The following is a 15,814-nucleotide window of genomic DNA, read 5'->3' as shown; positions in this document are numbered from 1 at the left end:
TATGTAGTTTTGGAGAATGTCTTAGTTTCTGGCCAAAACTTACACTGTGATCCTTGCAATTTTGAATATGGGTAAAATAGGGAGTTATTATTAAATTCATTGGAAAGGAATCACATAGGAAAGGAACAGAATAAGTACAACAATTTCTCAAGGGTCACAGAGAGTCTCTAGGTAAAAGATAAATATTTTTGGAAAAGAGCTTCCTGACATCCTCAAAATCTGCTCTAAGGTAGGATTTGCAATAAAATATCCATGCAAACTCTGTTTCTTGAGATGGCAAGTGAAAGGTAAGCAGAGACCTTGCAACACTGGAATCCCAGGAGGATAGTAAACCTTTTTAAGATTTTTACAAGTTATTTTGTTTTAATGTTACGGATTGTTTTCTGTCTTCTGGACCCCACCTTTTAAAATTTTAAATAGAATTACTATATTAAATAATAGTACTGCACTTCTTGCTTATTATTATGAAAAACAGTAAATCTTCACGACTCACAAAAAGAGAAATGCTTGGCATCTATTCTCTTTGTTTTGCTCCTCTTCACTGCTTACTATGATATGAATTGCATAGTACTTAATTATTTGAATGTGTAATATTTAAAAAATGAAGTGTTTGTATTGGCTTTGTTTCTGGTTTGGAAAGGTAAATGTAAATAGATTGCCTGATTAGGACTTTTATTCTATGGTAAGTAAATTACTAGCACTTCTGTCTTCTCTTATGAATTATTTCATAAGGAGTACACTGAGTCATTGTACTTTAAAATTGCTTAAGTGGCAAAGAATTAATGATCTTATCTTCTTCTGGTACTTTTCTGTTGGTATTCTGCATCACAATTTTAGAAAATTCTTTGAGTGTCTTATGAGAGTACTCAATTGGTTTTTTTTTTTTATTTAAAAGAGAAAAAAAACAAAAGAAAAACAAAAAGCAAAAGAGACAAACAAACAATGACAAATCCAAAACAATAACAATATATGCTTGCAAAAAAAGATTTTAGGAATTGACCAATGGTTGTTACATTGCATATAGTTATCTTGACAAGGGTTGCTCAGATTACCAGATATAGGCATGCAAAGGTGTTCTAATTGTATATTAACTTTTTTCCAAGAACTTATAGAATTAGTAGTACAGTCATCTTAGCTGTCTTATGTATCTACACAAATTTACATCTTTTTCCTTTTCCCTTCCTTCTTTCCTCCTTTCCCCTATCCCAGTTACTTTTCCTCTTTGAGCAGTTTCTTACCCTTATATAATATTTATTGTAGATTTTGGATCTTATTTGCTCTTTCAGTTTCTTACACTAGGGAAACAATATGGTATTTACACATGTGAAATGGGTTTATTTTATCTATGAGTGTGGTCTCTAGTAGTGTCCATTTACCTATAAAAGCCTCGATGCAATCCTTCTTCATAGTTGAGTAGTACTCTATTGTATAAAAATACCACATCTTTTTCTATTCCTCATTTGAAAAGCATTTGTATTGTTTCCAAGATTTGGCTATTACAAATTGTCTTGGCTACTTTTCTCTCATCCTTGAGACAAAATACCTGACATCCAAAATTAGGGAAGGAAAGGTTTAATTATCTTACAGTTTTGAAATTTGTAGTCCATACTCAGCTGGCTCCAAGGCAGTATGATGTGGCTGAGGGGCAACTGTTCATGGCAACCACAAACAGCAAGAGCATACAGGTCGAAAGAGAGGAATACACACCTTCTTCCCTCCCTTATTTTGTATGCCAGCTCCACCCTTGGTCGGTGCAGCGCTCACACCACCAATCCCAGCGCTAGACGATGTACCAATCACAGATGCTAGATTCAGCCACCTCTGTGATTGCAAGAGACTTGGGGGGATACCAAACACAAACCATAATACAAATTGTATTGCTATAAACATGGATGCACATATATCACTGTGAATTGTTCTGAGTTGTGCACAAAGAGCAGTTATAGTCCTAACTTTTATTTCTGGATCTTATGTTTTCTAGGATTGCACAAATCCACGGTACTTAGCTGCAGGTTCTTCCAATGCTGTCAAACTCAGTAGGTTTTTTGACAAGGTAATAACTTCAATTAAGTTATTTTTTAAACTTAATTTATATATTATGGTTTAAACTCTTTGTAGAATGCTGTCCTTTTATTCCTTCATCCAAAACATCACAACCTTAATAATAACTGTTTTGATCTCTTATCTGTTAAGATCACTGCTCAAAGCTTGCTGATATATTTATTTCATCCCCTGTCTTTTCAGCAAAGGGTGAAAAATACTGAATTTAAGTCTGAGTTTTTAAAGGATACCTAATTTCTTAAAACAATTTATATTTACCTGTTTTCTAGCTGTTTTAGTACTTGTTCACACCTTCCAATTTTCAAAAGGCACTGAACTAGAAAGGATATATTTAAAGCCTTGATTCTTTTTGTTCTGTCAGCTATTAATATTTTATACATAAACAATATTATTTCTTTGTAAGATTTTATCATTTTCCTGATTCTGTAATGTTTCCCTATCAGAAACCTTTGTATTCCTTTTATTGACTCTGTTCACATCATCTTTTTTTTGTTTGTTTTGTTTACATCATCTTGTCGTCACTGAACTAGAATGAAAATGTAGAATGACTCAGCACACCGTAACTTAGGACATCTTTTGCTTTTCTTGCACAAGACCATATAACTTTATTGCACATAGTATTGACCAAGTTTAAGTTATTTGCCCAGTGTTGACATTCCTTACCATAATAAAGTAAAATCGGATGTTTCTCTGTGTATATTATTGGAGATTAATTTGTATGTTTTTCAAGTATAGTCTAAGAAAAGCATTTCCCTTTCTATAGCTATTCTTTATGAACCCTTTTTCTTTTAACTATTTATGGATCTAATATTTGGCCCTTTGGTTCAATATATCAACACATAAATAAACCACAGTTCTGTACCTGGTTAATATTAGCCCAGTAGGAAGTTTTTGCTGCAGAACTTTTTAACTGACAAGTAGGGTATAGGTGTACCCAGATATGATTTCTTCTGTTCTCAGAGCCTCAAGATCCCTGCACAAGGAGAACCAGGGTCATTTACCTCACATATGTATATACTGGCTTTTTCTAAGTGTGCCATTATTGCTCTCCAAATTGGGACACCACAACATGAAAAATATTGGGAAACACTACAAAAAACATGATTTTTTTCTCCACATTGTTTTCAAATTTAAAGTGTAGTAACTTCCATTTGGTTTAGATCTTTAACTGCCTCCTATTCCTGCAAGATTCTATCCCATAAGAGCAGCATCCTATATAGTTGTGTCTGATCTGGAAAGGTTCTACAGTATATTGTTTACTTTTTTTAAATTATTGATTTTGAAATTTAAAAGATATAGTAAGTTATATGCTAGAGTAACAGGGAGGTATGGACTAACCTAATCCATCTTGTCAAGCAGGACTTTATTTTTTTAGAGGAGAAATAATTTGGCTGGTCATAAGGCAGCAAGATAGAGGCTCTGTAAATTAGTGGTAAAGGGGATTTTTAGCAAAAGCAAAAAGATAACTTCTCTGTTACCTAAATCTCAGCAAAATATTTGTGAACAAGGAGGTGGGCTAGCCCTCCAGACTAAGGTGGTAGCCTAAAACAGGCAACTAACCAGTTAAGTTTTCCCCTTTTTTCTGTTTAGCAAATCTACAAGTTAGTGTAAAGAGTATAATTCCTACTCCAGACATCCTTGATTAGAAGTAATTCCACTCTAGAATACGATTTTCCTGTCGTCCTTTTTGTGGGGTCAAGTGTTTTGAAATGTATACCAATCAGGAAGCAACTTTCCTACCTCTGAGGCCAGTTTGCCCTGGGTCTCTTGTGGCTTGAAGTAACTGAATTATAGTCTCCAAGATAGAAAGGATGTAGATATTTTGGCTTTCATGCCAGTGAAAGCAACCTGGTACAGGCCTGGAAAAACATGCCTTGCTCTCCTTCAGTAGAATTCTTATCTTCATCATTTTGGGTTTGAATGCCTTCAAGTTTATCTCCAGCTAATCTGTATTCTTAGCTGATTAACTTCCTTATCTCAGCTGGTCTGTGAGACAAAAAATAACACTGCGCCTGCAATCATTGCAGTGTTTCTCAAGTCTTAGAATAAAATTCACTTCTATTAAATACTGTTTATCATCTGAAAACATGGTGCTCTTAAACTCATTCCATTAGAATGTGTATTTTTAGCATTTCTTTCCAGTAGAAATGATGGATTTATTAAGATACATCCATTGCTTTAACTTATTTCTTCTATTGACCAGATATAAACAGTTCTAAAGCTATAGATTTAAGGGTACAGAGGAAATATAAAAGGAAGATAATTGAGTGTTTCTGATTTTACATAATTTGTCTACAGTAAGGAAATAAGTAATTTGTCACTTTACTATAGGGATGTGGCAGCTCACTGAATCACACAGACTCCTCTTAAAGGAATAACTGTACTATTGTAAGAGTCAAATGCTTTGCTTATATTATGAATTCTGTTTAGAACCTTTTGAGGGAAAAAAATAAAGAACCTTTTGGGGCTGACAGTTGAGAAACTTAGAGACAGTTTTCCTGCCATACTATATGAATTGCATGGGATCTTATTATTTTTTCATTTTTTAATCTGTCATTCATGCTTTTTGGAGTAGCTCCTATGGAAATATTCCCTCAATCCTGATCTCTTTGCACCAGATTTTAATTCACTACTAAATGTCTACAGCTAGTAAAGTTTCTCATTTTGAATAGATTGCTTTTAGACCCATTAGTAGCCATTATGATCAGCTACATTTTTCAAGTAAAATTGTACTAGCCCTTAAAGTCTTTGTTTCTCATAGGTCATCGAGATGAGATACTTTTTAAGAGATGGTAATCAGGTTAGTATCTGTTTTCTTAATAAAATGGGGTTTAAAATTTGGAGAAAGATGGTTTTCAAATTTAATTTCAAAACTGGTTTTAAAAAACAGAGAATCCCTTGTAGACATAAACAACTTATTTTCTTCTGATCTATTAATTACAAAGGGAGAAAATCACAAAGGAAAACAAGGATTTAAGATACAAGAGAAGTCCAAGGACATGATTATCTTATGATAAAAGAAAATCATTGAGGACTCCAAAGTTTATGTCCAGCATCTGTCAAAATGCAGATAATTCTATAAAAGTCCATTAGGTGATTTTAGGAGATTCAACTTTCATCCTTTCTTATTTAGATAACACTGTCACCAATTTGTTGGCAAATAATTTTCCATTTTGGAGGAATCTCTTTTTATTAATTTTCTGTGGTTTTCTGAACAAAACATCAGAAAGCAGATTCTATAATGAACTAAAGGCTGGCAGACAGAAACAAAAAAAAGAGGGAAATGTAATAGTAGTATTTAAACTTTTTCTGCTTGAATCTTAAATGTGATTATCTTTCTTTCCTATAGATCCCAGGCTTTCCAGATAGAAAAAGGTTTTGGGGAGGAACATTTAAGAACCTTCATTATGACTGAATCACACTCATCCTTTGGGAGAATAAGAGGACAGTGGCAGCTTTCACAGCTTTCCTCTTGCTGTGTAAGTTATTAACATGTCAGACTGAGGACAAAGCCATCTTAAAACACTACCTTTCTGCCTCATTTGTTAATGGAAAAATGGAAGTAAATGACAACGTGGGAGATCCCAACTATGTCGCTGTTCTCAGTGTTCCTCACCCTTTTTGTCCCTGTTTAGAGATTATGTAAAACTGTATTGTCAGAATGATGCAGTAAATGAGCAGGGACAGAGTGCTGCAGAGAAAATTTCCTCTTGCCTGGAACTGGAAGGTTTTTATGGGTGTGTAATTCTCCTGCACTCATTCCTGGAGGCTTTTAATTAAGTACTTCAAAAAATCTGTCTCAGTTGTTTTATCTTCCTAAGGAGAAAGCTTACATAAACAAGCACAAGTCCTCCACCCCAAACAGTCTCTGTCATTTTCAGAGCAGCCAAATGCTGTTTGTTGTCTAAACCCTCATCACACACGGGAATACCTAAGAAGATCAACCCTTGTCTGCTTCTCCTCTTCTTTGTAAATGATTTTGTGGCTGTGTGAGGTGGTCTAATAGATGGAGTTAAATATAAATACAGATTAATAATATATAAAGAAAAGCATCAGAAAAGAATTTGGTGAGAAATTGACTCCTTTACTCTTTAGGTTACAACTGTCTGCAGTTTCTTATGGTTTTCTATTTGAATATAACTACATTGAAATCTAAGAACTACACAAAGGCAGTAAGAGATTTATAGCTTCTTGATATTTATTTTTTTAAAGGAAATTGAACTTCTAAAATGTTCCTTAACTCTAGCCAATAAACTAAGAATATTATCCTTGTATCAACAATGTATTTATGGAGAGAAGATAAAATAAGTTCTACAGCAACAAATTTACATGAATTGAGTTAGGATTTGGGGATTTTATAATCACTCCAAAGCTCTTTGGGGTGGGGTGTGTGTGTGTGTGCATAAATGTTTACCATTAACTTTTTAAAATCCATCTGTTTTGCTTAATTCTCCCCACTCCCCAGTGGTTTCAAAAAACTATAATTTACTACCTTATTCAACACTTTATCATCTATATTGTCTGCTGAAGATCTCAGCTTTTCTGATTTACTCCATATTAAAATAATAATATCTATACAGTTTTAGAAGTTATATTAAAATTAGAGGACATTAAAATTAGAATGTTGAAGAATGTTTTAGAAATCATTGTTAAAGTACTTTTTATCAAGTAAACTATTCTTTCCTCACTTTATCAAGGTCTAGTTCTACTTTCTTTTCTGACATAATGAATAGTTACACAAATCATAAGCTGTTTTAGAATATGGCACAAATTTGTTATACCAGAGGCTCTGAAGCAAAACGCTACACAAAGATCTAAACTAGCTAAAATATTTATGACTCTTTTTAAAAGTAAATCAAGGTATCTGAGGACATAGCTCAGTAGTTAGGGCACTTTGCTATCAAATGTAAACCCCTGGGTTTGCTCCCTAGCACTGCAAAACTTAAAAAATTCAACACTCTTTCATTCCCTTTCTTTTTCCTTTTCCTTAGTCTAAAGAATTTCCCATTTCTTTAATTTTCCCTGTTTCTAAGAAATAAAAGTAATCCAATGCCAAGATTGCCTTTGAAACTTAACAGTGTTCCTCAAATCTTATTTCTTCGGTTACCAGCTTAATTGCCTGAATTATAGTTTTGAAAGGAAAAAAAATTTCATTTTTGGGACTATGGCAGCATGGTGAACAGCAGAGGAGGAGGCTCTCCAAGACTTGGTGTCCAGACAGGCACTGTAATATAACAATATGAAGAACAAAAGAAGGCGGAAAGTGGGTCCCTGGGACCATAAAGAATCTGAAGTCAGAATTGAAACCCACAAGGAGAGTGAGGAGAGAGACTTTAATTAAAAAGAAAGAAAGAAGTGGCAAGTGGCACTTTCCCCCTGAGCCCTGACTCACTACATGGCAGGGGCAGCTTGAACCTGTACACGGATGACTCCTGGTGAGCCCAGAGGCCTCCAAAGAGAAACCCACCAGTGAAACAGAGCAACTACAGTGGCTTGTGAGTTATTTGGGCTCAGATGTTCCCCAGGAAAAGGTGACTCATAGCCATCCTGGAGTAAGACCAACTGACTCAGAACTCAGAGCAGCCCACATAGTGGCCCCCGATGTCAAAGTGAGGCAGAACCAAATTCAAGTCATCAAGAAGTCAGGAAACTGAGTTCAAGCTGTCAGCAGGCACACAGACTGCTGCAGGCTGAACAAATCGGGTTCTACCTCTGTACCCAGAAACCAACCTGAACTTCAGAGCAACTAAAGGTGCAGGCTTGCTGGGTTGATCACTACCACACCACAAATCTACTGCTGGCTTGCAGTAGATGTGCACTCTGTCTGCCACGTTGTCTAGCTGTGACAGCAGAGATACAGCTCAAAGTGGACATTTTTTTTCCTACTTTCTGTTTCTTGTTTTTGGTTTTGTTTTCTTTTTTTCTTGCTTGTTCTTGTTTTTATGAGAGCATGAACATTGTTTCTAGTTCTTTTATCGTTGTTCTGTTCTGGTGTTGTTTTTATTCTTTCTCTCCTTCCTGCCTTCAGCAGTTTCCCAAAGTTTGTATAATTTTACTTTATCCTACAGCCTTACTTTTAGAAATTGTCTCTTTTTTATTTCTCTATTTTTTCCACATCATTATTTTTAAGTTTTTCCCCCTGAGGGTAAAATTTCCATATTGAAGACTAAAATTTTCTTGTGTAGATTTTGTGATATAACCACAATTCTAGTTCATGTGGTTAAAGGTGGCAAATTAATGGTTATTACAGTTTGTCATTTTCTGTGCTGTTTGATGCTATCATTTTTGTTGATTATACTACTTTAGCCAAGGTGACATAATTATTCTGAATAGTTGTTCTTCCTGGTGTTCCAAGACTAAAGTGGTCTAAGGGTCATAAAAAAATGCTGTAGTCCAGTGCCAAAGAACCAGAAGCTGGACCAAATAGGTAGCAACTTCTCATCCCTAATAAATTGAAGAGAGGATTTTGCAACACATTCAGAATCCAAAAGCCAGCTTCATCTGGAAAAGATCTCTGAGAAGTAGTCATTTCCCAAGGGTTCTAAATACTAGCAATAAAGCTGCTTATCATAAGCAATTTAGAGGCATCAGCCCAGGAATTAAACTACAAAATGAGAATACACTTAAGCAAAATGCAACCCCAGACTTCCAGCTCACCAAAGGCAAACCAGTGGGGCAACGAGAGAGAATACTTCAAAAGCTGCTCACCTGGAATTGCTGAAGTAGTAATAGCAGAAGGAACAAAGCTCTAGGGAAAAATATCACAAATAATTTCTCAGGAAAAACAAAGACGGTAACCATAATGAAAGAGATGTTTAATGAATCTTGAGCAGATACAGGTTTAAAAAATAGAGGAGCTTAGGAAAATGATGGAAACTATGAATACCCAACATAGGACAGAAATTTAATCCATTAAACAAATTCAAGTGGCTATTGAGATTAAAAATCACATTGAAAGTGTTTGTAGCAGAATGACCAATGTGAGGACAGAATATCAGATCTAGAAGACAGGAATGAAGTTAGTGATCATGAGAAGAAAGATTTCTTAAAATTGGTGGGGACCATGAGAAATCAATCCAACAGCTGCTAGATGATGTAAAGAAGAGTAATATAAGATTGGTTAGAATTAATGAAAAAGCAGGAAATTCCACAAATAGCATTAAAAACCTATTAACAGAAGTAATGGCAGAAAACTTCCCAAGAATGGAAAAGAATTTGACATATAGGTAAGTGACACATATAGAATTCTTAATTAGCCATGATCAAAAAACAAAAACTCCACTAAGGCATAGTCATGATTCCAAAATTTCAACACAAAAATAGAATATTAAAAGCTGTTAGAGAAAAGAAATAAATCACCTATAAAATAAAGTGCCTCAGAATCTCAGCAGACTTTTCAACACAAACCGACAAGTTTGGAGATTTTTGAGTAAAGTATTTCAAACCCTAACCTGTGAAAGTGTTTCTCAAAATTGATGGAAAAATAAGAAACTTCGTTGACAACACCTGAGGAAATTCATGACCATCAAACCAGCACTGCAAAATGTTCTGAGGGACATTCTAGGAAGAGATAACAAGCACTACAAATTCATGAACCTCAAGGAACAAATCCACCTTCCAAGACAAGCAATTAAATGGGGAAAAGATGGGGGCACACATCAACAACAGGAAAATAACATGACAAGGATAAGTTGATACATATTAGTGAAACCATCAATGTTAATGGTCTCATTTCACCAAAAGAAATAGGTCAAGAAGCAAGGTTCAACAAAATACTGCATACAAGAAACACATTTAATTGGAAAAGTTTATAGACAAAGTCAAAATGATGGAAAACAATACAATGCACCAGGAACCTGGAAGAAAACAGTGGTAACTATTCTCTTTGCAAAGTTTATTTCAAGTCAAGACTGATTAAAAGAGACAAAGAAGGTCCCTACAGTCTTGTAAAGGGAACAATCCAAAACAAATAGATAACTATCATAGCTATATATTCAACAAATACCAGTACATCCAACTATACAGAATAAATGTTAAAGGACAAAAGAAATCAAATAAGCATTAATACAGTTGTAATGGAGGACTTCATTACACCCTGTTGTCATAAATACACAAATCAACTAGAGAAAAAAATCAAAAGTGAAATATCAGAACTAAACCAAACTTTTGAACAAATGTACTTAGTGGATGTCTACAGAGTATTCTATCCCAGAACATCAGAATACACATTCTTTTCAGCTACTAATGGGATGCTTAAGTAAACGCAAAGAAATTGAAATCCCATGCGTATTAATCAGATCATAGTGCAATAAAATTGGAAGTCAGTGGCAAAAGAAACCATGAGAATTTCATAAACAAATGGAAATTAGATAACACCATACTGAACAGCCAATGGTCACAGATGAAATTAAAGAATAATAGTTTCTACAGTTAAACAATAACACCAGTATGACATACTGTAACTTATAAGATGCAAAGAAAGCAGTTCTATGAGGGAAACTTATAGCAGTGAATTTTATATCAAAAACATAAACACAAACAACCTAATGTTGAACCTCAAGCTTCTAGAAAAGAAGTGCTAGTTAAGCACAAATTCTCTATAAGGGATGAAATTATTAACATCAGAGCAGAAATTAGACAGTAGAAACTAAGGAAACAATACAAAGGGTCAGTTAATTGAAGAGTTGGTTCTTGGAGAGATTAAGCAAAATTAACAAACTGTTAGCCAACATTATCCAAAAAAAGAACAGATTCAAACCTATGCAGTTAGGAATGAAAAGGGTGAAATCATAATGAACCCTGAAGAAATCAATGCCTATTTCAAGTACTTGTATTCTAAGAAAATGGAAAACACAGAAGGAATGGACAGATACCTAGTTATATACAAATTATAAAAGCTGAGGCCCTGATGGATTTGCTGGTGAATCCTGCAAAGAAATTTAGGGAAGTTCTAATATTGTATCAGTTTCCTTAATGAAATTGAAAGGAAGCAGTACCCCAAAATTCATTCCTGAAAACAAGCTTTACCCTGATACCAAAACAGAGAAGGATCAAAGCAAAGAAGAACTATAGGCCAATCTCCCTAATAAACAGAGGCAAAAGTCCTCAATAAGATACTAGCAAACAGAAGGCAGCAAATCATCAAGAAGATTATATAACATGACCAACTAAGAGTCATCCTAGGGATTCAGGAATGCTTCAACATATGCAAATCAATAGATGTAATACAACATATTAACAGAGCCAAAAATCATTATTTCAGTAGATGTAGAAAAAAGGCTCTGACAAAGTGCAACCTCCACTCATGGTAAAAACTCTAGAGATAATTGGAATAGATGGTCTTTATCTCTTGCTGATGAAAGCCATTTACAACAAATTAATAGCCAACATTACACTAAATGGACAAAAACTAAAAGTGTTTGGTCCAAAATCAAGAGATGTCCCCTGTCACTACTCTTACTCAGTATAGTTCTGAAAGCATTGGCCAGAGCAATTAGACAAGAGAAAGAAATAAAAGGATTAAGGATAGAAAAAGAAGTTAAATTATTATTTGTAGGTGACATGATACTCTACATGGAAGATCCCAAAAACTCCACCAAAAAACTTCTAGATTTAATAACCAAATTATTACCATAACTTAATACAAAGTCACAAGTCAGTATGATTCCTATACACAAATAAACTCACTGAGAGAGAAACTATGGAAATAACACCTTTCCCAGTAGCTTCCAAAAAAAACAAACAACAACAACAAAAAAAAAACAAACCCAAACAAACAAACTTAGAATTAATGAAGGAAAGTTAAGAAAAAAATAAGAGAGCTTTACATTGGAAACTACAGTACTCAAAAAGGAGATTTAAGAGGTTATCAAAAATGGAAAGAAATCCCTTGTTTGGCAGTAAGAAGAATCAATATATCACAATAGCTATACTTTCAAAGTTTTTATACAGGTTTTATGCCATCCCAATCAATCTACCATTAGCATGTCTTAAAGAATTAGAGAAACATTCCTAAAATTTATTTGAAACCAAAAGAAACCTAGAACAACAAAAGCAATATTGGACAACAAAGCTGGAGACATCACAATCCCTGACTTGAAATTATACTACAAAGCTACTGTGACTTAAAACAACAACAACAAAAAAAAAAAAAAAAAAAAAAAAAAAAAAAAAAAAAAAAAACAGCATGGTTACTAGCTAAAAAACAGACCTAAAGGTCTGGGGATTTAGCTCAGCAGCATAAGCTCCTGCCTGGCAAATGCGAGGTCATGAGTTTGATTACCCAGTAAAAAAAAAAAAAAAAAAAAAAAAAAAAAAAAACCCAAACATGAATGGATCATGAATGGAACAGAATAAAAGATGCAGAAAGAACAAAAATGCTCAGGCACCTTATCTTTAACAAAGGAGCCAAGCATCTTTACTGAAAGAAAGGTAGCATGTTTAATAAATGATGCTGGGAATACTAGCTTTCCACATACCAAAGGTTACAACTAAACCCATATCTTTCACTATGCACTAAACTAAAATTATGACAAATCAAAAATCTAAATATTAAAATAGAAACACTAAATCTGGTAGATACAAGAACAGATAGACCTCTTGAACACATTGGTGGAGGCAGAGACCTCATGAACAAAACTCCAGTCTCACGGCAACTATCACAGAGAATCAACTTGAGATCACATTACAGTTTTTGTACAGCAAAAGAAACCATCACTAAAGAGAAGAGAAAACACGGTGTGGGAAAAAAATTTTGCCTGCTGTTCCTCACACAAAAGCCTATTCATTTAGTAAATATAAAGAACTCGTAAAAATCAAAACTCCCACCAATATAAAGACCTAATCCAAAAATGGGCATCCCAAGTGAATAGACACTTACCTCTCAAATGAAATGCTGAGATTCCATCTCACTCCTGAGAGAATGGATGTGCTCAAGAAATCAATGACAAATGCTGGTGGAGCTTTTGGGGAAAAGGAACTCTTCTCCATTGTTGGAGATGCAACCACTGTGGAAATCAGTGTAGAGAATCCTCATAATACTAAAATTAGAGGTTCCATTTGACCCAGTTATTTCCCTTCTTGATATCTTCCCAAAAGATTTAAAAGCATAGCAGTATTTGCACACTCATGTTTGTAGCAAGACAGTTTGTAATAGTCAAATTTTGGGAATAGCCCAGATGACCATCAACCAGTGAATGGATAAGGGAGATGTGGGGCTTTTATATACAACACAGTAGTACTCTGCCATGAAGAAGCATAAGCTTGAGACATTGCTAGCTAAATGGATGGACCTTGAGATTATTCTTTTAAGTAAAATAAATGAGACGCACGTGTTTAAATACCACATTGTTTCTCTGGTATGAGAAACTGTAAATAAGGACCAAAATGTATGACGAATATTGGGAAAGAGGAAGAAAATATTCAACTGAGACAGGAGTTGGGAGGAGGGCAAAGAAATCAGGGACAAGAAAAAGAATAGACAGAATTAATGGGAACAAAGCTTTTGTATCTAAGGAAGGGAAGAGGTCTTGAAGGGAAAGGAAGGGAATGGTACAGAAAGAACCAAGTTATATCATGTACAGGTACCATTTCCCTATGATGGATGCTACCATTATGTACATCTAAAAGGTACCAATAAAATAAAACCGTAAAAAATAATTTTTAATAATCTAAGATAAACTTGTTCCACAGCTTAGCAGCAAAATAAAAGCTGTTTATCAGAATGAATGTTATTAACCATACTTCTTTTTTTTTAAATGTTATTTAAAAGGAAAAAGAAAAACCAAAACAAAACAAAGCAGTGTAAGGGTACAAGTAATACAGAACTACAAAAACAAACAAACAAACAAACAAACGGTAAGAAATCACCAGTTAATACATTACATATTATCATCTTAGAGATAGTTGCTCAAATCACAGTATCAAAGCACACAAAGTGGACATTCAAACAGACTGCAAACAGTTGTGTTCAATGATCCAACTAAAAACATTAATATGGTCAGCTATTTAATACCCCTAAACACACTTGCTGTTGTATCCTTTACAGCTCTTTTTTTTCCCTCTCTTTTTTACAACAAGATTTACACATTTTGGGTTTTATTACTACTTAGTTCTTATTAATTTTTTTTGGGGGGGGAGAGAATAAAGTCAAATATGGCAAAACAAAGCTGTCAGTCAAAACCAAGGATAGACATAGCACATGATGTAAAACAGAGTACAAGGTTATCAACAATGGTTATCAACAATGTCTATTGTTTCCTTAAAAAGAATTGTCTATCTCATTAGATATTATAAAGTTGAACAAAACAGTAGAGAACAAGACCGATAAAACTTAAGCATTGTAAACATTACAGGACTTCCAAAGGAGACAATAGTCAAACCAGAATGGGCATCTTAGTGAATCTTATTGCCTTCAAAGTAGTTGCCTATACCCTCAAACTTGATACTATCATACAGCATGAAAGAGTTTAATCAGTCAAAACAAGATAGTGGGAGTATTATAGGACTTCAAAACAAGTTAATAGGAAATCAAAAAAAGTTACTATTATATATCCTGCTAATTTTTAAAATTTTTCCCCTTAATTAAAACAAACCATAAAAAATAACTAAATAACTTTTTTAATGAATAAGGGAGAGACTGAGATAAAACAGGACATAACAATATAACAATACAGGTCAAAGCATGACTGTTCCAGCAACCTAGTGCTTCACCACCAAATAACCCGACTTAATAGTAGTTACTATAGTGTCTGTCTTTTTCCTTGAAATATTTGAATAAACTTCATATACAGTAGCTTCAAATATTTCCATATCAAGAAGCCCAGAATAAAGCCTTTCCAATTAATAAGTGAAAACTTTATAAGGCTTCAAGGCCTATGATTACCACATATTTTTATATATTTGAATCATTACTTACATTAGAGAAACTATTCGGTATTCATATATGCGAGATTGATTTATTTCACTTATGAGTATGGTCTCAAGCTGCGCCCATTTATTGATAAATATCTCAATGTGATCATTCTTTATAGCTGAATAATACTCCATTGTATAGAAATACCACACTTTTTTATCCATTCCTCAGTTGATGGACACTTGGGTTGTTTCCAAGATCTGGCGATTACAAATTGTGCTGCTATAAACATAGGTGCACATATATCACTGTGGTATGATGCTTTCAGTTCTTCTGGGAATATGCCTAGAAGTGGAATAGCTGGAATAAATGGGATTTCCAGTCCCAACTTTTTGAGAAATCTCCAGACAGATCTCCACAAAGGCTGTACCAGTCTACACTCCCACCAGCAGTGCAGGAGAGTTCCTTTTTCCCCACAGCCTCTCCAGCATTTGTTGTCGGTTTTCTTGATCCTGGCCATTCTTTCAGGAGTGAGATGGTATCTCAGTGTGGTTTTAATTTGCATTTCTCTAATGACCAATGATGATGAACATTTTTTCATGTATTTATTTTCCATTTGCATTTCTTCATCTGAGAAGTGCATATTCATCTCAGATGCCCATTTTTGGATTGGATCTTTGAATTTTGGGGGTCTGAGTTTTTTTAATTCTTTGTATGCTTTAGACAAGAGGTCTGAGAGAGAGTTCACTTAAATCTTTTCCCAGTTTGTGGGCTTTCTTTTCACTATGCTGGAGATTTCTTTTGACATGCAGAAACTTTTTAATAAGAAGTGGTCCCAGCTATTGATTCTGGGAAGTATTTCCCGTGCGGTTTGAGTCCTGTTCATGAATTCTCTACCTA

General features: G+C 34.3%; 1 protein-coding gene across 10 annotated transcripts in view; it reads left to right on the top strand.

Moving 5' to 3' along the window:
- LOC100721056 (rab-like protein 3) overlaps positions 1–15,814 on the top strand; it is a 131,733-nt gene that overhangs the window by 35,840 nt on the left and 80,079 nt on the right. For 4 of the 10 annotated variants that reach the window (XM_063225047.1, XM_063225043.1, XM_063225044.1 and 1 more), the window contains exons 2-4: positions 1,982–2,053; positions 4,823–4,861; positions 5,411–5,540. The exons of 1 other annotated variant lie outside the window; for it this stretch is intronic. In XM_063225047.1, the coding sequence (XP_063081117.1) occupies positions 4,851–4,861; positions 5,411–5,540 (141 nt within the window). In that variant the 5' untranslated portion in view covers positions 1,982–2,053; positions 4,823–4,850. Of the gene's footprint in view, positions 1–1,981; positions 2,054–4,822; positions 4,862–5,410; positions 7,132–15,814 lie in introns of those variants that run through there. 5 more of the 10 variants (XM_063225040.1, XM_063225048.1, XM_003469229.5 and 2 more) reach the window with 4 other exon arrangements.

Source organism: Cavia porcellus, unplaced genomic scaffold (assembly GCF_034190915.1).
Source record: "Cavia porcellus strain 051 isolate PalLab524CR breed Dunkin Hartley unplaced genomic scaffold, mCavPor4.1 scaffold_15, whole genome shotgun sequence".
Lineage (NCBI taxonomy): Eukaryota > Metazoa > Chordata > Mammalia > Rodentia > Caviidae > Cavia > Cavia porcellus.
This window is presented reverse-complemented; position numbering and strand designations above follow the sequence as displayed.